Here is a 21413-nt window from a genome sequence, read left to right as displayed (position 1 = left end):
GTCCCGCATCGGGCTCTCTGCTCAGCGGAGAGCCTGATGCGGGACTCGATCCCAGGACTCTGAGATCATGACCTGAGCCGAAGGCAGCGGCTTAACCCACTGAGCCACCCAGGCGCCCCTATATTGAGATTTTTTAAAAAGATTTTATTTATTTGACAGAGACAGCAAGAACAGGTACATAAGTAGAGGGTATGGGAGAGGGAAAGCAAGCTTCCTGCTGAGCAGGGAGCCCGACGTGGGGCTCGATTCTAGGACCCTGGAATCATAACCTGAGCCGAAGGCAGATGCTTAATGACTGAGCCACCCAGGCGCCCCTCCATTTGGATTTTATTTTTATTTTTATTTTTTTAAGATTTTATTTATTTATTTGACAGACAGAGATCACAAGTAGGCAGACAGAGAGAGAGAGGAGGAAGCAGGCTCCCTTGCTGAGCAGAGAGCCCGATGCGGGACTCGATCCCAGGACCCTGAGATCATGACCTGAGCCGAAGGCAGTGGCTTAACCCACTGAGCCACCCAGGCGCCCTCCATTTGGATTTTAAAATTAAGGGAAAAAAGGCTACACACATAGCCATATATGTGCTATAAATTATATATACTACTTATGTATTCTACTGTCAATGCATTAATTTTGACTTGATGAGTGAAAAAAACCAATTTATGTCTTCCCTTCTAATTGTGAAAATGCTCTATGATCAACATAACAACAACAAAAAATACCTCAGTTCCAACTCGATGAAAAAATGTATCAAGTCCCCCTTTGATTCCACATTATATCCTCCTCCAGAACTGCTATTTGTTGGGTAATGTCATTCCAATCAAGAGACATGAAAAAAGATAAGCCTGATTCTAGAACGGAAAGAACTGTGTTTTCAAAAGCTGTCATGGATCTCTTAGGTAAGAATGCCAGGAATACAACCTAGATCTCTGGTTAAATACACAATGCAGGCTCTCCAGTTCTAGGATTTCAGATCTCTCACTCTATCTTGGAAAAATTAGTCAAAATAAATAACTTTTATTTATTTCCTCAGTTGCAAAATAGGGAGAAAACGAACTACTTCCTAGGCTCGGTAAAATGTGTATAATAGCACAGTATCTGGTTCACATTAGGTACTCAGTAAATCCTAACTGCTGGCCTGCTCTACTTTTCGGTTGAACAAAACCTAGTTATTCAATTCAAGGGCAGAGTGTTAAATTACAAAAAATAACTGATAAAGTAGTAACTGATTCAAGACCAAAGATACCAGTAAAGCAATTTTTAAAAAAAGGTTTTACTTATTTACTTGACAGAGACACAGAAAGAGAGAGAGAAAAGAAGCAGGGGGAGTGGGAGAGAGAGAAGCAGACTTCCTGCTGAGCAGGGAGCCAGATATGGGGCTCAATCCCAGGACCCTGGAATCATGACCTGAGCTGAAGGCAGACACTTAATGACTAGGCCACCCAGGTACACCTATAAAGCAATTTTAAAAATACCTGCTGAGGCCAGAAGACTTCCAGAGGGAAAAAGCAGGACACTTTCCACTGGCTGCCCATGCTCAACAGAGATCACGCTCTTGTTTGTTCGTGCATCAAACATCTTCACAGTATGATCATATGACCCTAAAATGTCAATTTTTGTATTATGTGAGTTTCATTACTCAAACTTAGTATATATGTGTTTGTATTCAAATATAAATTTTAAAAGGAGAAAAGGATGAAATTTTAAAGACACGTCTATATGTTCATGAAGATACAGTAACTCCAAACTCTCTGGTACAACTGACTGTTTTCTGAAAAAGCATTATACTATAATATAGTACACTATATTATACAGGATCTTAAGCTATTCAGATTTCCAAGCTATTGTCACTACTGAATCACCTGGGAACCTCTGCACAAACACCCACAAACACTCCACTGCATTATTTTTGTTTCTTGGCCACTAGAGGCTCTGTGCTAACCAGAATACTAAAACCATTATAGTTCTGACACTCATGTTTTCAGGGAAGCCTGATGCTTCCAAAAACATTTGAAGGACAGCAAGAACAATCACCAAAAGAAGAAAAAAAAAATAAAACAAATGGATAAACAAACATATTTCTTTATAAAATTTTTTTGAAAACTACTCTATCCCAAGAGTCCCAAAGCAATACCAAATTATATCACAATTAAATTATCAAGAAGTGAAAAACAGTTCACCAACCTGTTACAAACAGATCTGAATTCAGTTTGCTAGCACATCCACACCTCACATAATCAGAATGTTCTTTGAATGTCAGAATTTCTTTGGAGTTTGGAATATCCCATAATTTAACTGTATAATCATCAGCCCCAGAGACCACATGATATTTGTCAGCTGTAAAATCGACTGTATGAACTGCTCTAAAAGATCAAGAATCAATGAATTAAAAAGCAAGAAAAAAACTGTGTGTCTGGCATCTTTTAACATAAAACACTCCTTTTCCCCAAGTAACCAAAAAAAAAGAAGCTCAGTTTCAGGGAGTAATGATAGGAGGAAATTATGAGATAAAATCTTTAAAACAGGAGTGCCTGGGTGGCTCAGTGGGTTAAAGCCTCTGCTTTCAGCTCAGGTCATGATCCCAGGGTCCTGGGATCGAGCCCCTCGTCGGGCTCTCTGCTCAGCAGGGAGCCTGCTTCCTCCTCTCTCTGCCTGCCTCTCTGCCTGCCTGTGATCTCGTCTCTCTGTGTCAAATTAAAAAAAAAAAAAAAAAATCTTTAAAACAGGTATTTGTCCCTAAGCCAATTTATTTTATTTATTTATTTTTTTTAAAGATTTTATTTATTTATTTGTAAGAGAGAGTGAGAGCGAGCACAGGCAGACAGAGTGGAAGGCAGAGTCAGAGGGAGAAGCAGGCTCCCTGCGGAGCAAGGAGCCCGATGTGGGACTCGATCCCAGGACGCTGGGATCATGACCCGAGCCGAAGGCAGCTGCTTAACCAACTGAGCCACCCAGGCGTCCCGTCCCTAAGCCAATTTAAAATTCTAAATACCCCTACTTTATAAAGTTAAGACAATTAGTAGCCTTAAAATTACATTTTCTAATAATATGTTAACAATTCTACAAAACTGCTCAATAAAAGTAAATGTTCTAAATGTTGGAGCAAAGGTAAGTTTAATTAAATAAACTTCAAAATGGATAGTTCCTTACAAAATTCTAAGACCTGCCATTAATAGTAGGATCATGTTAAGCGAATTTGTTAGACTTCAAATGTTTCACTGATGGGGAAAGACCATCCTGATAATACACTATTAAAAAAAACACCTGAGATTTTAAATAAGCAGAAGCTTCAGCAATGAACTAGGTAATCTTGATATAAAATTATAATATAAAACTACCCTGGTCATTTAATTTATCAAGAAGCAATATATTAACTTCAAGAAGAAAAAAAAAAAATCAACCTTCCAACCTGACTTTAAAATAAGAACCTCAAAAGAGTGTAGCCTATAGAGTTCTCATTTATAATTGTGACGGTGCCTTGAAATCAGTGGTTTATAACCTCGACTGGTCATAGAACTCCCTGATTAGATAGGAAATTTCCCTAGATAAACATGCATTTCTTAAAATGTCACATATAATTCTAGGGAATTCACGAGTCCCATCAAACTGGCCACAGGACTTTCGATTATGTCTTAGAACAACCAGGAAATAAAGTATACATTACTACATAATCTTTACAGAACTGCTCTATGCTTTTAGTCAAAGCCCAAACAAACAAACAAACCAAAAAAAAAGTTTACGATGACAAAAGAAACAACAAAATAACCAACTGTCTATAACTGTATGGTGACAGATGCTAACAAGACTTACTATAATCATTTTGCAATAGACACAAATATCGACGACGTATGCTTGAAACAACAATGTTTTGTTACTTATACTTCCATAAAAAAATAAAAAAATTTTAAACTCTGGCTCTTACTTAGTATGACCTTCAAACTGCCTGAGGGGAGCTCTCCCACTTATATCAAAAAGCTGAACTCCACCATCTTCACTGCCAGCCACAAGCAGTCTACCATCCTGACGAAAAGTAGCACAGTACGCCGTGTCTTTAAATCGAGAAAAGGTTTTTATAGGTTCTTGAGAGTACCGGCCATAAATGTGAATCTACAAAAAGATAAAAAACATAGTATTTAACCAAATGGCTCAAGATCAGTAGTAAATATAACTACACAAAGGAAAAAGAAATTTAACATTATATTTACCCTTGAGGAAGCTGTGACAGCATAATTATATGGAGGCTGTGGAGAAAAATCTACTTTTGACACTGCACCAAACTCCTTGATTTGAACAGGGGTCTTGATAAAAATAAAAAATAATACAAAGGATCAACAGATACAATCGATAAGACCTTTGAAGCATTACATAATTTCTTACTGATATTTCTCTTTGTTCTTAATAACATTTACTAGGATGTATTTAATATAGAAGTATAAAGAAAGCAAAAAGGTTCAATTACCATCATCTAAATTTCCCCAGTTGCCACGAAAGTAAATACATATATGACGTAAGTAAATATATGACAACAAATATATGGGCAGACGCCCAACTGACTGAGCCACCCAGGCGCCCCTCTTTTTCCATTTTCTAATTACTCATTTAAAAGAAAAATCACTTTTAAGCCTTTGTAGTCTAGAAGAACTAATTCTGCATCATGGCTTTCTTAGTTTTAGAAAGGCAAAAAAAAAATCTTACATAATTGAAAAATTTAAAAATCTATCTCATTTGGCATTCATTAATCTTAATCTATTTTTTGGTAGGCACTTGTATGATTAAAATCGTTAAGCACCATGGACTTTTTTTTTTTTAAAGATTTTATTCATTTGACAGAGACACAGTGAGAGAGGGAACACAGGAGTGTCAGAGAGAGAAGCTTCCTACAGTGCAAGGAGTGCCACGAGGGGCTCAATTCCAGGACCCCAGGATCACAACCTGAGCCGAAGGCAGACACTTAACAATTGAGCCACCCAGGTGCCCCAGAAGCATGGACTTTTAATTTGAAACATCCAAGAAAAAATATCAGATATCAAATTTTCCACCCAAACTGTAAACTGTTGATAGATTCTTTTTAGTTATTAGTTCTCTACTAGAGTATCCAAAGTATAACATATGCTGGGGAAATAAGCATATGCAAATGCAAACCACTCATTACCATCTACACTTACCTTATAGTTGTTCCAGTACAGTGTGTCTTGGGTGATTTTTTCACCGAGTACAGGATATGTCTGAATAGCTGCAGGCTTATACCCAGCCATAATTTTATATAATTAGACTGTTAAATTGACGTTACAAATAATTATAGTGACTCTGCTTTATGTCTGTAAAAGAAAATATTTTATATACACATGTTATTCTTTAACCTGTATAGTTCCATTCTCACACTGTGTCTTTTCAAAAGACTGTGTGGCAGCTTACAGATTAGTGACCAATAAATCATCTAATTCTAACACAGAAGTGACAATCTAAAGGAAGTAGGAAGAATACAGACAAGGCTACCAGACTGCACCATTTACTCAGCTATACACAGAGGCTGTACACAAATGTTCTCACATCTGACTAACCAATTTACAACACATGGAAATAAATCTGGCTCAGCCATCCAGCAGCCAAAGCAGAAGTCCACTGGCTTAGACTGTTTATTAATAACAACAGAAAATATTAAGATAAAAGTGCAAATACAAGTTTCCTAAAACTAAATTTAGGATGACATTTAATCTATATGAACATAGTGTAGGGTCTTGACTTCCTGAAAGCCTGAGAAATACCAAGAAGGAAAACAAGGCGAATATTCTAACAGAGAAGCTTAAAATTAAATTTAAAAGCTTAAAATAAAATTAAAAGCTAATATTCTGATGCAGAAGTTTAAATGTAAAAGCTTAAAATAAAAATTAACTTTTAAAAGTTTAACAGTAACAAAAATAAAGAATAAAGCAATTCTGAAATTAAATTCCCAACTTAAATGACAGAACAGGATAAAAATAAATTTAAACTTTTAACTGACATGGAATTAAGCCAAAATGTCTCTCCAGGACTATTCAACCGTGAAAGAGATTGATTTTATCAGTGATCCAAATCATCATCTATTCCAAAAAGCTTGAAGTTATTACCAAAATAAATAGGTATGACATACTCTGAAGATTCTTTTGATGAAATGGAACAATCAACAATTAAAAGGAAGGAAAGTTTTCTGTTCATTCAAGTACCTACAATGCACAGGACACTCTTCTAGGCTCTGGAAATACAATGTTGAGTAAAACAGTCCCCTCACGCCAATATTCTCCATTTTAGCTGGTGATGAGCAGAAGACTTGGCCTTGACTTGTCTTTTCTCTTCACTTTTAACATCCAAATAGTTAACAAGATCTGCTATTTTACCTCCTTAAACTTTATCACGTCCACTCCACCAAGTTCCACTGCCCTTAGATCTTCTCATCTACCCAAATACTGCAGTATAAGGGCCCTTGACTCCCTCATCCATCTTTTTTTTTTTTTTTTTAAGATTTTATTCATTTATTTGACAGAGAGAGAGCACAAATAGAATGGCAGGCAGAGAGAGAGGGAGCAGTGAGCTCTCCGCTGAGCAGGGAGCCTCATACGGGACTCCATCCCAGGATCCTGGGATCACCACCTGAGCCCAAGGCAGCCACTTAACCGGCTGAGCTACCCAGGCACCCCCTCATCCATCTTTTTTTTTTTTTTTTTAAAGATTTATTTATCTGACAGAGAGAAATCACAAGTAGACAGAGAGGCAGCCAGAGAGAGAGAGAGAGGGAAGCAGGCTCCCTGCTGAGCAGAGAGCCCAATGCGGGACTCGATTCCAGGACCCCGAGATCATGACCTGAGCCGAAGGCAGCGGCTTAATCCACTGAGCCACCCAGGCGCCCCTTTCATCCATCTTTTAAATAGACATCAGCAAGACCTAATTACCCAGTATATCCAGCACAAAGCACAACACTGCCTGAAAAGAAAGGTCCAAGCTCCTTAACAGGGCTTCTCATCTGGCCCTTACCAACCTTTCCAGTTTCACTCTTTGCTATTCCCTTTAACACACTATTCTCTTACTTCTCTGTCTTTGCTCATTTATCCACTTTGCCAGGAATGATCTCTACATACCCACTTCCTTTTTATCTTTTAAAGCTCAACTCAAGGATCACATCTTCCACACTTCTCTCAACTCCTAATCCTACTTCATTCTGCATACTTCTGTCTCTGTGCATAGTAACACTGACTTTGTAATAATCTCTTTTTCCCACAAAACTGAACATTTCATATCACGAAGATTTTTTTTAAGTGTGTAAAGAAAACTTGGGGAAAGAAAGTAGGCACTGTGCTGATTTCTACAGAAAAATATAAAATTAAAGGCACAAGTGGTGTCTATAATAGGAATACTGCTACGCATCAAGAGTCAACAAACTTTTTCTGTTAAGGGGCCAGATGATAAGTATCTTAGGTTTTGCAGACCAATGGGCAAAATGGAGAGTATCATGTAGTTACAAGCAAGCAAGCAAGAAAAAAAAAATCTCAATTTTACACTAACAAAACCCCCCAAATAATTATGAGAACAATTTTGTAGTTATGAATGAAAAGAATGAGATTTTTGAATGAAGGAAAAAACATTTCACTTATTTTAGGTTCAAGATTAGTGTTTCCTATCATCAGAATGCAAATATTCACTTGTAAAAACCATTCTAGGCTCACTGGCTGCCTAAGGAAAATGGTCACCATGCCAAATCTAATGTGTGGGCTTCCATTCCTTACTGTAAAACCACCCCTTACTAGAATATTGGCAAAGGAATACATAACTCTGCCTTGAGAGAAACACTTTAAAGCTCCTAAAGTTTACAAGTGAAGAGTACGGGTGCCTGTGTGGCTCAGGTCATGATCCCAAAGGTGCTGGAATCAAGACACCACGGAACACCTTGCCCAGTGGGGAGAAGCATTCTCCCGCAGCCTGCCGCTCCCCCTTCTTGTGACCTCGCTCCCTCTCTCACAAATAAATAAAATCTTAAACAAAAACAAGTGAGGAGTAGTAGTAGTGGTTTGCCAGATTAAAGAGAGAGACAGCACTGGAGATGAAGGAGAGGGAACATGACACAAAAGCGTGGAGGCAAGAAGTGATGTGAAAATGAATAGGAAGAAGATGATTAGGGAGAGGTGAGAGCCGGAGAAACTGAGAGTAGATTGATAACAGATACTACAATACAAAGCAGAATATCAAATATATGCTACAAATAACGTACAGAATACTAAGAGCTCAAACAGATTTTTAAAAAAGATTTTATTTGTTTGGCAGAGATCACAAGTAGGCAGAGAGGCAGGCAAAGAGCGAGGAGGATGCAGGATCCCTGCTGAACAGGGAGCCCGATCCCAGCACCCTGAGATCATGACCTGAGCCGAAGGCAGAGGCTTAACCCACTGAGCCACCCAGGCGCCCTCGAAACATATTTTTAATTCTAACCGGGCCGCTCCCAGAAAGACTCAAAGCGTGCATTTCAACCCGGTCTTGATGTCTATTCTAAAACAGACTGACCTTTTAAGATGGGCACAAGCGCGGGGGATAAGGGCAGCACTGGAAATCGAGAGAACATCATAAGCAAAGACAGGTGGAAATTTGCCCACCTGCCTTGGAGGGATGCGCGCTAATAACGGTGCACAGGAGGAGAGGATGTGCTCGCAGAAGAGGCCAATGTACATCGAAGCTAAATCGCGGGGATCCTGAGAGGTTGGTTATGGAATTTTAGCCGTTCGGTGAAGACTGGGAAGCCCCAGGGAGCACGCCAGATTCCAAGGAAGGCCCGACCAGAGCTTGAACTACCCCCACTGGGAGCCTCCTTCACCTCCCTACCGCCTCACCTGCCCCGCGAAACACTCTGCGTCCAAAGAAAATTTCTTGGATTCCGCCAGCCCCCTCCCCGGACTCGCGGGGCTCACTTGCGGAAGATCACGCGGACCTTCCACGGGGCCGCCAAGACGCAAGCCCTGAACAGGCAGGCCCGTCGCACAAAAGTGACGTGAGGACGTACGCACACGCGACTTACGCGTCCCGAGTGTCGCAGGGGCGGATCAGGAGGGCGGGGCGATGGGAGAGGAGGAGACGTGATCGGAGGGCCAGATGGGTGTTGCCCTAGTGATCCAGAAGGGTCTACTGAAGTGACCCAGTCTCCGTAGTATTCGGGCAGTAAAGCCGAGCAACAGCATTTTTTAGGAAAAAAACAAAAACAAAACCAAAAACTGGAAGGCCTTTCGGCTACAGTGACGCGGAACGTATTTTTGGCCAGAAACCGAAAGAAGAAGTCGGAAGTGACGTCGCGGTCAAAACAAGCCGGGGTTTGGGGGCCTGCTGTGAATCTGTGGCTGCAGATGGAAAGGCCCGACTCGCTGTCGGCTGTCGAAGGTAGTCGCGGGGCCCTGCGGTCCCGCCCAGTCGCCCCTCGCCCCTGTTCCCCTGACTTTCTCTCCGTGGGTGAACCAGCGTTTCCTCCCGCGGTCCTTGAGCTGTGCTGGGATTTTTCGGGCAGAATTGGCGGGTGGCGACCGAGCGGACTTTTCTTCCTACAGGTGTCCCCTCCAGGGAGCTTCTGTCTTGGGACGCTGGGACACCTGTCGCCTGTGAGGCATCATTCATTTTCATAGCGCCTTCCTTTCCTTGTAGGACAACTTCAGGATGAGGAAGAACCGGGGGGGCTCCTGTTACTAGGATCCACTGCGGGCTAGCACAGTCGCCCAGCGTGTCTCTCCCTTCATCCCTGGGCTCTGACGGATCGAGGTGATCCTAGGCCATACCTCTTTTCCTCTCCGCCTCCTACTCTTGATCATGTTTCCCCTCTTCTTCTCCTAGCCTTCAAAATCCTAGCTTAACCAGTCAATTTGGCTCTTCTTCTATAGAGCCGTGGCAAGACAGCGTTCTGTTTTCACTTCCTTCTTTCCCAGGTTCTCCGCTCAAAGGCCGGTAGTTCCATTCCGTCTATAAGCCCTGATTTATGACATGGAAGATGTTTAGAGCTAGAAGGAGTATTAGAGATGTCTGCTTGAACCACCCACATTGTATAGATTAATAAAATGAGTTTCAGAAAACGTATGTGATTTTTCTTACCAGGGTTGCACAGCTAGTTGTTAGTGACGTTGAACATGCAAAGCCAAATCTAATTAGCAAGCCTTTGTTGAGCATCTTGCAGGGTCATTTCAGGATAGAAAAGAATATAAAAAACGATGTTCGTATTCAAATCGGAAAACACTTCTGGAACACCTGGTAGAATCAGGCTCTGCTTGTGTGCAAAGATTAGTAAGAGTGTTCTCCATCTTAGAAAAGTTTTCAGTTTCTTTGGAATAAGTGGAAACTTTCAAGAGAATAATAAATACTAAAAATAGAAATAAATGCAGTGTGCCAGGAGAGCTCAGGGGATTGCATCTAGGCCAGCTCTGGGTAGGAGTCTGTGGGAAATGCTTCTTCCCTCAGGAAGCATAGTTCACATCTTGCAATACATTTTTAAAGCCCTCTTCATTGCAGTTCTATCCCTCTTTGAATCACAGCTCATTTCTTTTCCGGTTTCCTTCTTTCCTTTTGCTAAAGGATATTAACTTTGTTACCTGTTACTTTCTTACTATTATTATTATTATTACTACTACTGCTATTTGTTATTTCTTCACCTCTTGTCCCTTGGAATTTTGGATTAGTTTAGTGCTGCTGCTTATTTTAGTGGTCAGGGTGCTCTATCCAAAGAGCTGCATAGGTCCTTCATAATGTATAAGCTCCCTTTTTCTTTTCTCTACATAGGAAATAACAGTTAACTACCCTCACTACTCAGAGGATTGTTTTAAGGATCAATCTTGGAAAATGTTTTAAAACTGAAAATAGTAGTTACCTATAAATGTATGGTTTGTCAACCTCTGCTCCACTGTAATCCTAATGCATTTTTCTTTTTAAACTCCAATTTCTTTTTAAAGATTTTATTTATTTATTTGACTGACAGAGATCACAGGTAGGCAGAGAGGCAAGCAGAGAGAGAGGAGGAAGCAGGCTCCCCGCCGAGCAGAGAGCCGGATGCGGGGCTCGATCCCAGGACCCTGGGACCATGACCCGAGCTGAAGGCAGAGGCTTGAACCCACTGAGCCACCCAGGCGCCCCTTAAATTCCAATTTTTAAAAATCCTGCATCCTCTTGAAATTTCTAAGAGGCAGTAAACCCTAACATGAAAAGATTTAACTAGATGTTTTAATTTTCTTCTCCCTGTCTCAGGGATTACATGCATAGGGTATTGATAATCTTGAAATTCTTCATTTTTTTAGAATCAATTTTAGGTACAATAATGAAATTCTCTTGAAATTATATTAAGGTTCATAGGGAAGTGCCAGTGATTACTAAAAACTCATTATAAAACAGTAGCAGATGATTCTATAACAGTGTGCTTACAATCTATGCTTTGAGAGTTTGCATTTATTGAATTTATGTCTTAATTATCTGTATTTGAAAAAAGTGATTTCTTATTTATACTTTATTATTTCTTAATACTTGTTATAAAAATGAGATCTAAAAATTATAGCTTGATCCTAATGTCCTAGAGATAATAAAGTACAGGAAGCCAATCTATAATCTATGATTTCTATAGTAACAGTTTTCATAAAAACCTATTTTAAGTTACTAATAGTTGAACTGCACAAAAACTGATAAATAAGTATATCTTCAACTTATCCAAGAATCACAGGTGTTCTAGATACTAATAGACATGGGTACAACATGAGTTCTATCTTAAACTATCAAACTCAGAGCCATTCATAAGTATAGCATGTTAAAAGGTGAACTACAGGTGAGAGTTTAAAGTTTTCACATCAAAGTGTTTTACATGAAAGTTTTTCAAATGAAAATGTTTTAGCCATTTTAATTTATGAAATGAAGTCTTGGCACTTTAACATTAGAAGGTGGTTTAAAGAATCTAGCAATCAGTGAAAGGATTACTGACTTGATCTATGAAAATAAGAAATGTCAAATTTTTGAGAAAAAAAAAATGCTATTAGGAATTTTTTACAATGTTTTGTCCCAGTAGGAACTAGCTTCTTTCCACCTTGATGAAGTGCCTCCAAGTCCTATTTGGGCTTTTGCAGTAGCAGGAATTTGAGGTAGTTCTGGAGGCTGGGAAGTCTAAGATCAAGGTGGCAGCATGGTTTTGTGCTGGTGAGGGCACTCTTCCTGGTTCACAGCTGCCATCTGCTTGGTCTGTTCTAACTTGGTGAAAGAGCATGAAAGTTTCTTTTCATTGTTACCTTCATCTTCTGTTTATTTGGCAGTGTTCTAGAATAGGAAAGGGGAGAAAGAGAAAAATGTTGAAACCTAGTGATAAAAGTGAGAATGTTACTGTATTTCATTTAGTCTTTACCAAGATCCCATGAGGTTAATGATGACACCTCCATTTTACAGGTGAGATTGAGGCTTAGAGAGGTTGAGTAATGCATAGGTGCACATAGCTAGTAAGTGACGAAGCTTAAATTCATACCCAGGTGTCTGCCTCTGAACATTGTATGCTTACTATTAGCACACTACTACTACTATGTGTCAGTGCCTATAAGAGCACTCTTTGCTTATTTTGTGTACTTTAGCTAAGTTGGTATGATATTTTTAATTTTTTTCTTTCAGATTTTTTAATAGCTGAATTCCAAGAACACAGTGGATACCAATCCTATAAAACAAAGAGGAAATCATGAAGAAATGTTTTAATTATTGAAACTACAGTTGAAATCATGGCTACATCAGCAAATCTGGATATTGGAGCCCAGCTGATAGTGGAAGAGTGCCCCAACAGTTACAGTCTAGCTGGCATGCCAGACATTAAAATAGAACATCAGCTGGACTCAAATTCAGAAGAAGGATCCGCTCAGGGTGTTGCCATGGGAATGAAATTCATATTACCTAACCGATTTGATATGAACGTGTGTTCTCGATTTGTGAAGTCCTTAAATGAAGAGGATAGTAAAAACATTCAAGATCAGGTTAACTCTGACCTGGAAGTGGCATCTGTCCTATTTAAAGGTTGAAAGTTATGGTATAAATATCTGCATTTGTTTTTGTTTATTTTGTTTTTTGGTTTTTGGTTTTTTTTCCTTTCTTGATCATGAGATTGTGAGTTTGGAAGTCATACTTTAATATGATTTGAAAGTCATACTTTAATATAATTTTCTAGAACCTCACCAAAACCAAAACTAAATAATTTCATGTTATTTGATCTCTATAAGTATATGTTGATTTTTTAAAATTTTTCTTGCTTGACCTTTGTTTATTTACAAATTCAAGTTTCTTATTGTACTCTTTAAAATGACAGGAGAAAGAAATTATTTGTGCCTTTTAAGAAATGAATTACCTTACTATTCCCTATTCCACAAATATTTGATTGGCATCTCCTTCCCATAGTTTAATGCATTGATGTTTTCTTCATATTGTAGACTTACTTTTACAACAATCTATTGAATAAAAAAACTAATCTCAGAATAAAATCACTCAAGATTAATACAGATTTTTTCTGGAACTCCCACTGTGATAATGCAGAATTTTTACAGCAAAGAATAGTATCACTTGAGAAACAGTTGAAGATCTACCTCATGTATTTCTTTTTTAATGTAAACGTTGACATAGAATTTTGAAATGCTTTGTCATTAAAATATTATTTTAACGTGTTTAAATTTATTTTACTTAGCTGAATGCAATATCCATACATCTCCTTCCCCGGGAATTCAAGTAAGACATGTCTATACTCCCTCTACAACAAAGCACTTCTCACCAATTAAACAGTCAACTACTTTGACCAACAAACACAGAGGAAATGAGGTCTCAACCACACCTCTATTAGCAAATTGTAAGTATATCCCAGTAATGTATTAAAATATTCTTATTACTAACAATGCTTTCAAGAGTTTGGCTTTGAAGCATTTTCTTTAAATGCATATTTTATTTTGGAAAGCTTAAGTAATGTCTTGATAGTTCTAGTTATTTAAAAATTTTTTCACAGTATTACCACATAATCAAATATTTCATGTTATATATTTGTTAAGAACAAATACAGATTTTTTTAAAAAGGTTTTATTTATTTATTAGAGAGAGCACACACAAGTAGGGGGAGCAGGAAAAGGAGAAGCGGACTGTCTGCTGAATAGGGAGCCCAATGCGGGACTCAATCCAGGACCCCAGAGTATGACCTGAGCTGAAGACAGATGCTTAACGGACTGAACCACCCAGGCACCCCAAGAACAAATACAGATTTTAATACAGACTTTATATAGGTTTATATAAATACAGGTTTATATTTGTTTATACACATACAGATTTTATATAAGTTTTCATTATTTATTTTTTTTTTAAAGAGAAAGAGTTGGGGAGGGGAGAGGCAGGGAGAGAGGGAGAGAGAGAATCTTGTAAGCAGGCTCCATGCCCAGCACAGAGCTGTCACTGGGCTCTATCTCAGGACCCTGAGATCGTGACCTGAGCAGAAATCAAGAGTTGAACACTTAACGACTGAGCCACCCAGGTGCCCCTACAGATTTTCATTCTTTTTTTTTAAGATTTTATTTATTTGACAGAGAGAGAGAGATCACAAGTAGGCAGAGAGAGAGGGGGAAGCAGGCTCCCTGCTGAACAGAGAGCCTGATGCTTCCAGGACCCTGGGATCAGGACCTGAGCTGAAAGCAGAGGCTTAACCCTCTGAACCACCCAGGCGCCCTCAGGTTTTCATTCTTAAAACCTTTATAGTCTTACTGTAACAAACAATTTGTCATTCTGAACTTTGACCACACAAAGACATTGTGAGTGTTTTTCTGTTCTTGGAGTGCTGGGAGTGCACAATTAATCATTATTCAAGGTCACACAGCTAATTAGTCACAACTAGGTCTGAATTCAGAATTTTTTTTTAAATATTTTATTTATTTATTTCACAGACAGAGATCACAAGTCAGACAGAGATCACAAGTAGGCAGAGAGGCAGGCAGAGAGGTGGGGGAAGCAGGCTCCCTGCCGAGCAGAGAGCCTGATGCAGGGATCAGGATCCAGGATCATCACCTGAGAGCCAAAGGCAGAGGCTTTAACCCACTGAGCCACCCAGGTGCCCCTGAATTCAAGAATTTACTCTTGAAGTCATTTTTTCATTTACTACCTTACTCCAAAGTTAAGAAAAACCCATGGAGTCTTGAAATAATGATATTTGGGATTTCAGAGGACTTAATCAATAAAAAGACAAAAGGTATGTCTTTGTATGTTTTAGATCAAACATCCTTACAAGTTTGGATACTGAGTTAGCATTTTAAAAATTAAATACCTAAGCCATCTCTTTGATTGATGGGATCATTAGCAGTTTGCATTGCTAATAGTTGATCATAACAGTTTGTGTATTCATTGATAACAATACTTTGCAGATGTCAGAATTGTCTTAAACATACATCAATTCTCAGGTACAAAATAGCTACTTGTAATGTTAGGATGTATGTGTGTGTGTGTGTGTGTGTGTGTGTGTATATATATATATTTTTTAAGATTTTATTTAGTTATTTGACAGAGATCTCAAGTAGGCAGGCAGAGAGAGAGGAGGAAGCAGGCTCCCTACTGAGCAGATAGCTTGATGCGGGGCTTGATCCCAGGATCCCGGGCTCATGACCCAAACTGAAGGCAGACGCTTTAACCCCCTGAGCCACCCAGGCACCCCTTTAGGATATATTTTAAGTTAAATTTTTTTAAACAATAAAATGAGAGGGGTTTTTTTAGAAAAAAGAATTGCTGCACAAATATGAATGACATGACGAAAGCATACTCTCTAGGTAGGAAAACATGAAGCTCTTTGTGGTATCTTTTCAGCTTTATCTGTTCATCAGTTGGCTGCTCAGGGAGAGATGCTCTACCTAGCTACTCGGATTGAACAAGGTAATAGCCTGTTTTTTTAACTGCTTAAAACATATTTAATTGGATTTATTAGATTTTTGTTGTTTTATTTTAATATAGGAAAGTATAAAGACAAAAAACAGTAGTTGTATAATCTCATCAGGCACATAACTCCATAGGTAGTAAAAAAAAATAAAGTACTACAAAGTACAAAAGTTACAGCCTCCCTTACCACCTTTTCCCCAGAAGTAAACATTATAAATTTCTTATGTTTCCAGGAAACTCTTTTATTTTATTTTTATTTTTTTAAAGATTTTATATATTTATTTGACAGACAGAGATCACAAGTAGGCAGAGAGAGTAGGCAGGCGGGGTTTGGGGGTGGGAAGCAGGCTTCCTGCTGAGCAGGGAGCCCAATGTGGGCTTGATCCCAGGACCCCAAGATCATGACCTGAGCCAAAGGCAGAGGCTTAACCCACTGAGCCACCCAGGTGCCCCGTCAGGAAATTCTTTTAGAGAACAGTCCTGTTTATTTTTAGGGTTATGTGTGAAAACATGCATTTACTTTTTGGTATGTACACAAGAGGGAAAATATTCTCACACTGCATTGCACTTTTTTCACTTAATTGGAGATCTTTCCATATGAGCACATAAAGATTTATTTCTTTTTATTTCTCTCTCTTTTTTTAAGGATTTTCTTTATTTATTTTGAAAGAGAGACAGCATAAGCAGAGGGGAGGGTCAGAGGGAGAAGGAGAAGCAGACTCCCTGCTAAGCGGGAGCCACCCCCCTACCAGACAGGACTCGATCCCAGGACCCTGGGATTATGACTTGAGCCAAAGGCAGCTTAACCAGCTGAGTCACCCAGCTGCCCCCTATTTCATTCTTTTTTTTTTTTTTTAAGATTTTATTTATTTATTTGACTGACAGAGATCACATGTAGGCAAAAAGACAGGCAGAGAGAGAAGGGGAAGCAGGCTCCCCACTGAGCAGAAAGCCCGATGTGGGGCTTGATGCCAGGACCCTGAGATCATGATCTGAGCCGAAGGCAGAGGCTTTAACACACTGAGCCACCCAGGTGCCCCTATTTCATTCTTTTTAATAGGTCCATAGTTTTGCACTATATTGCTACATACATACATAGTGTATTTTTATTTTTTAACCAGTCTCTTTGGTGATGGTTGATTGCAGTTTCTCGGTATTAAGTAACATTACATTCCTGTTGGCATTCTTTTTATGTATAGTATAAGTTCCTACAAGTTTATTTGCTGGGTCAAAAGGTATATGGATTTTTTTGCTTTTACATATATTGCCAGGTATTTGTCCTGTCCTCACTCCGGAGTTACAGTTTGTATTTCCCCATAACCTCAGTGACACAAAGTATTATCAGATTTTAATCTTTGCTAATCTCATGGGTGAAAAATGGTATCACACACTGGTTTTGTTTAGATTTTTTGAATCAGGGTCTATTTAGGCTCTTTTGTATGTTAACTGCTTGATATATACTGATTTATATGATCTCATCTAAATTTTAAAAATTCATTTTTTGTTTTTTATGTTGCATATGTTTTTTTTAACCAGTCATCTTCCTTTGATTCTAATGTTTTCAACAGAAGTTTAACATTCCGTAGTGGTAAATTTATTTTTTTCCTTGTAACTTCTGAGTTTTATATCCTTCTTCAAAAGGCTGTTCTACTTCAAGATTATAAATAATGGAGGAACACCTTTGCTTATTAGTTAATTAACTTAGCTAATTAAACACGTGGAAGAAGAAAAAGTTAATGGTACAAACTCACATAATAGGACAGCAAAGAAGTGAGCAGGAAGTGAACCTCATCGAGTAGTATAATCCACCTTTTAGAATGCCAGTATTTTCATAATGATATTAATAGATGGTTGTTAAATTAGATTACAAAAATTCTTTTTCTTTTAAATAGAAAATGTTATCAATCACACAGATGAAGAAGGATTTACTCCTTTGATGTGGGCTGCAGCACACGGGCAAATAGCTGTGGTAGAGTTTCTACTTCAAAATGTAAGGAAACTGCCTCGGAAAATGTGTACATATAGTTACTTAAGTCTTGAGTAAAGATTTTGTATCTCCAGCCAACTAGATGTAATGGTAGAGGATCCAAAAAAGTTTTGCACGCTTTTTGTATTCTTGTGAAACGTGGATCTAGTTGGGCAGATAAGACTAATCATACATGAGACAGCAAGAGAGAATCTCATGCCTGGCTCCCTCAGAGTGCAGTGGGAACAAAAGAATGATCAGCATTGTAGGAGAAGCTTCATGGGGGAGATGTAACTTAACTCCATAGTGGAAGGATAGTTAGCTTCAAAATAGAGGGAGGAAGGAAGGCCTCCAGACAACCGTGATAATAAGGACATCCGTGAGTAGAAGTTTGCATTATTAAGTGAAGAACATTACTTGGCCTAAGTACTGAACTGTAATTCTCATTGACAGAAATAACAATATTCTTATTTAAATGAATTGAAAAGTCTTTTATCTCTCCTTGCCACTCCAGGGTGCTGATCCCCAGCTTTTAGGAAAAGGTCGAGAAAGTGCACTCTCATTGGCCTGTAGTAAAGGCTACACAGATATTGTCAAAATGCTGCTTGATTGTGGAGTTGATGTAAATGAATATGATTGGGTGAGTCTATAGTACTGATTTTTAAAATACTGTGATAAATCCTAGGAATTATTAAGTTTGGAGAGACATAAAAAATTTTACTAGACATTTGGAAAAAATAGCTAATTAAACATGTAGAAGAAAAAGTTAATGGTATGAACTCAGTTATTTTGATTTAAATATTCTTCACAAAATATGAAAATTGCAAAAAAAAAATTGCCTTAAACAACTTTTACATACCGTTTTTAGTAAAACATCTCACAGCAACATTAAGTTATTCCACTCTTGCTCACCTTGAAAAACTAAATCACCTTTTCCTTTGCAGAATGGAGGGACACCTTTGCTTTATGCTGTACATGGAAATCATGTTAAATGTGTAAAAATGCTCTTAGGTAAGCCAATGAAAGTGATATTTAGAAAATACCATGTGAGGACTTTAATTTTTAACAAGCTGGCTGCCCTGGTGTTACTCAAGAGAATGACTAACTATTATTAAATATTAACTCTGCTGAAGCACCCGCAGCCACAGAGCTGCTCATGGAAGAAGCAGCTCTGTCCTGCAGCACACCTGTGCTTCGAACATTTGTCCCTGTTGCTTCCTCTTGAGGATCATGTCTGAATTCATCATTGTTTTCCTGTCCACAGTGTCTATGGGCATAAGTTTTGTCTAAGGTTGTTGATGAGTTTCATCTGTTAGCAAGGACCCCTATTTGTTTGAGGCATCCAACCCCTGACCCGCCAAAGTGAATTCTGTGCACTCTTTGCTGAAGATCTGTCCTGTCGTTTGCACTGAGCCGGCACAGACAAACATACCTACATTTTCATTTTATTTATGCAGATTTTTCTGTTTTGGTACAGAAAATGGAGCTGACCCAACCATTGAAACTGACTCTGGGTATAATTCTATGGATTTAGCTGTAGCCTTGGGCTATAGAAGTGGTAAGTATTTTTATTTTTTAAGATTTTATTTATTTATCTGACAGAGATCAGAAGTAGGCAGAGGGCAGGCAGAGAGAGAGGAAGGGAAGCAGGCTCCCCGCTGAGCAGAGAGCCCGATGTGGGGCTCAATCTCAGGACCCTGGGATCATGACCCGAGCTGAAGGCAGAGGCTTTAACCCACTGAGCCACCCAGGTGCCCCTCAGGTTTTATTTTAATTGGTAAAACTCTGTAAACAGTACAGACTAGTGGACTAAACTGTTTTCATGATTTGTAGTCTTAAATATGGCATGTTATCCTAACTCCTGGCAGTAACTTTTAACTGTGGGCAAAATCAACAAATTCTTACAAAGTCTGGAAATGAGTTTGTTACTATTAATTGACACCAAAAAAAATACTTTATTGCAAGAGTATACACCTATTTACAGACAAGAGTCGTTTAACCTTTTTTTAAGCAAATTACTTATAAAATGCTTTATAGTTGCCCTTTCTCTGTTCCTTAGAACACACCTTGTATGAGAATAGAATCCAGGAACTTGGACGATCACTAAGTCAGTGACAGGCTAAGTTTTAAGTGCACTAAGTAGGGTATTACAATCTTACCATCCTCAGAAAATGGGTATATCCTCAGAATAGGAGTATATCCTATATCCTCCTCAGTATACTGAGGAGTATATCCTCAGAATGGGAGGAATAACTTTATTTTATTTTACTTTTTAGTATTTTTTAAAGATTTTATTTATTTATTTATTTATTTGACAGAGAGAGAGAGCTGTCACAAGTAGGCAGAGAGGCAGGGAGAGAGGGAGAAGCAGGTTCCCTGCCGGGTAGAGAGCCCAATTCGGGGCTTGATCCCAGGATCCTGGGATCATGGCTGATCATGATCTGCCGAAGGCAGTGGCTTAACCCACTGAGCCACCAAGGTGCCCTGAAATAACTTTATTTTAAGGAAAAGTTGATGTTAAGATGAATTTGACAGTTCTGTGTAAAATTTTATGATCAACATGCTGTGGTCTTGATAACCTGTCTGTTCCAGTTCAACAGGTCATTGAGTCACATTTACTGAAGCTGCTTCAGAATATCAAGGAATAGACATAGTCATCAGGAAGTGTTATCTGCCCTTCCATTTACTTTTCAGCTCTTATAAATGATAGTTTTGTTTACTTATAAATTTTTACCTCAGTTGCAAAATTTACTGGTTTTAGTAAGTTTTAATATTCCTCTGAATAATTCACTGGTTTATAATAAAATTAATGTTGATGCTTTTTTATAAATGTGTTTTACTGCATATTTAAAATTATAAATTAATGTTTTGTGGCATGTAAATTTTTATGGTACAGATAGTTATCTGTCTTCGTATCAAGTGCTGTAATTTAACATTTTCAAAAATTATTCTACCCTGTTCATCTTCACTGTTGTATTAACTCATTGACTTCACACAGGTTTGCTATAAATCTAAAGGAAAAAAATTTGTTTTTGTTGAATTTAAAAATGCACAATGTGATTGTTTACAAAATTATGTTATAAATAAAGTACTTTTTCTGTTAGTTTGCATGGTAGTATTTTTTTAATTTTTAAAATTAACATAATGTATTATTAGCCCCAGGGGTACAGGTCTGTGAATCACCAGATTTACACACTTCACAGCATTCACCATAGCACATACCTTCCCCAATGTCCATAATCTACCCCGCTATCCCCGACAACTCTCAGTTTGTTTTGAGATTAAGAGTCTCTTATGGGGGGCACCTGGGTGGCTCAGTGGGTTAAGCCGCTGCCTTCAGCTCAGGTCATGATCTCAGGGTCCTGGGATCGAGCCCTGCATCAGGTTCTCTGCTCAGCAGGGAGCCTGCTTCCTTCTCTCTTTCTCTCTACCTGCCTCTCTGCCTGCTTGTAATCTCTCTCTGTCAAATAAATAAATAAAATCTAAAAAAAAAAAAAAAAAAGAGTCTCTTATGGTTTGTTTCCCTCCCGATCCCATCTTGTTTCATTTATTCCT

General features: G+C 38.5%; 2 protein-coding genes across 6 annotated transcripts in view; one reads left to right on the top strand and one right to left on the bottom strand.

Annotated features, from left to right (window-relative positions):
* The window catches only part of UTP15 (UTP15 small subunit processome component), a 17364-nt gene extending 8365 nt beyond the window's left edge, over positions 1-8999 (bottom strand). Inside the window, exons 1-7 of one of the 5 annotated variants that reach the window (XM_059418055.1) lie at positions 8851-8999; positions 8617-8712; positions 5164-5316; positions 4204-4296; positions 3921-4105; positions 2183-2361; positions 1474-1599 (exon numbers count right to left, since the gene is read on the bottom strand). In XM_059418055.1, coding sequence (XP_059274038.1) covers positions 1474-1599; positions 2183-2361; positions 3921-4105; positions 4204-4296; positions 5164-5253 — 673 coding nt within the window. In that variant the 5' untranslated portion in view covers positions 5254-5316; positions 8617-8712; positions 8851-8999. Of the gene's footprint in view, positions 1-1473; positions 1600-2182; positions 2362-3920; positions 4106-4203; positions 4297-5163; positions 5317-6205; positions 7245-8527; positions 8550-8616 lie in introns of those variants that run through there. The other 4 variants (XM_059418053.1, XM_059418054.1, XM_059418057.1 and 1 more) reach the window with 4 other exon arrangements.
* A 53-nt stretch (positions 9000-9052) lies between these two features.
* ANKRA2 (ankyrin repeat family A member 2) lies at positions 9053-20961 on the top strand. Its single transcript, XM_059418058.1, has 9 exons — positions 9053-9391; positions 12626-13018; positions 13680-13838; positions 15824-15889; positions 17785-17882; positions 18373-18498; positions 18803-18869; positions 19336-19416; positions 20451-20961. Exons 2-9 carry the CDS (start codon positions 12730-12732, stop codon positions 20504-20506), a joined length of 942 nt encoding a protein of 313 aa, XP_059274041.1. The 5' UTR covers positions 9053-9391; positions 12626-12729; the 3' UTR covers positions 20507-20961.
* The last annotated feature ends 452 nt before the right edge of the window (positions 20962-21413 follow it).

Source organism: Mustela nigripes, chromosome 12, assembly GCF_022355385.1.
Source record: "Mustela nigripes isolate SB6536 chromosome 12, MUSNIG.SB6536, whole genome shotgun sequence".
In the NCBI taxonomy this organism is placed as follows: domain Eukaryota; kingdom Metazoa; phylum Chordata; class Mammalia; order Carnivora; family Mustelidae; genus Mustela; species Mustela nigripes.
This window is presented reverse-complemented; position numbering and strand designations above follow the sequence as displayed.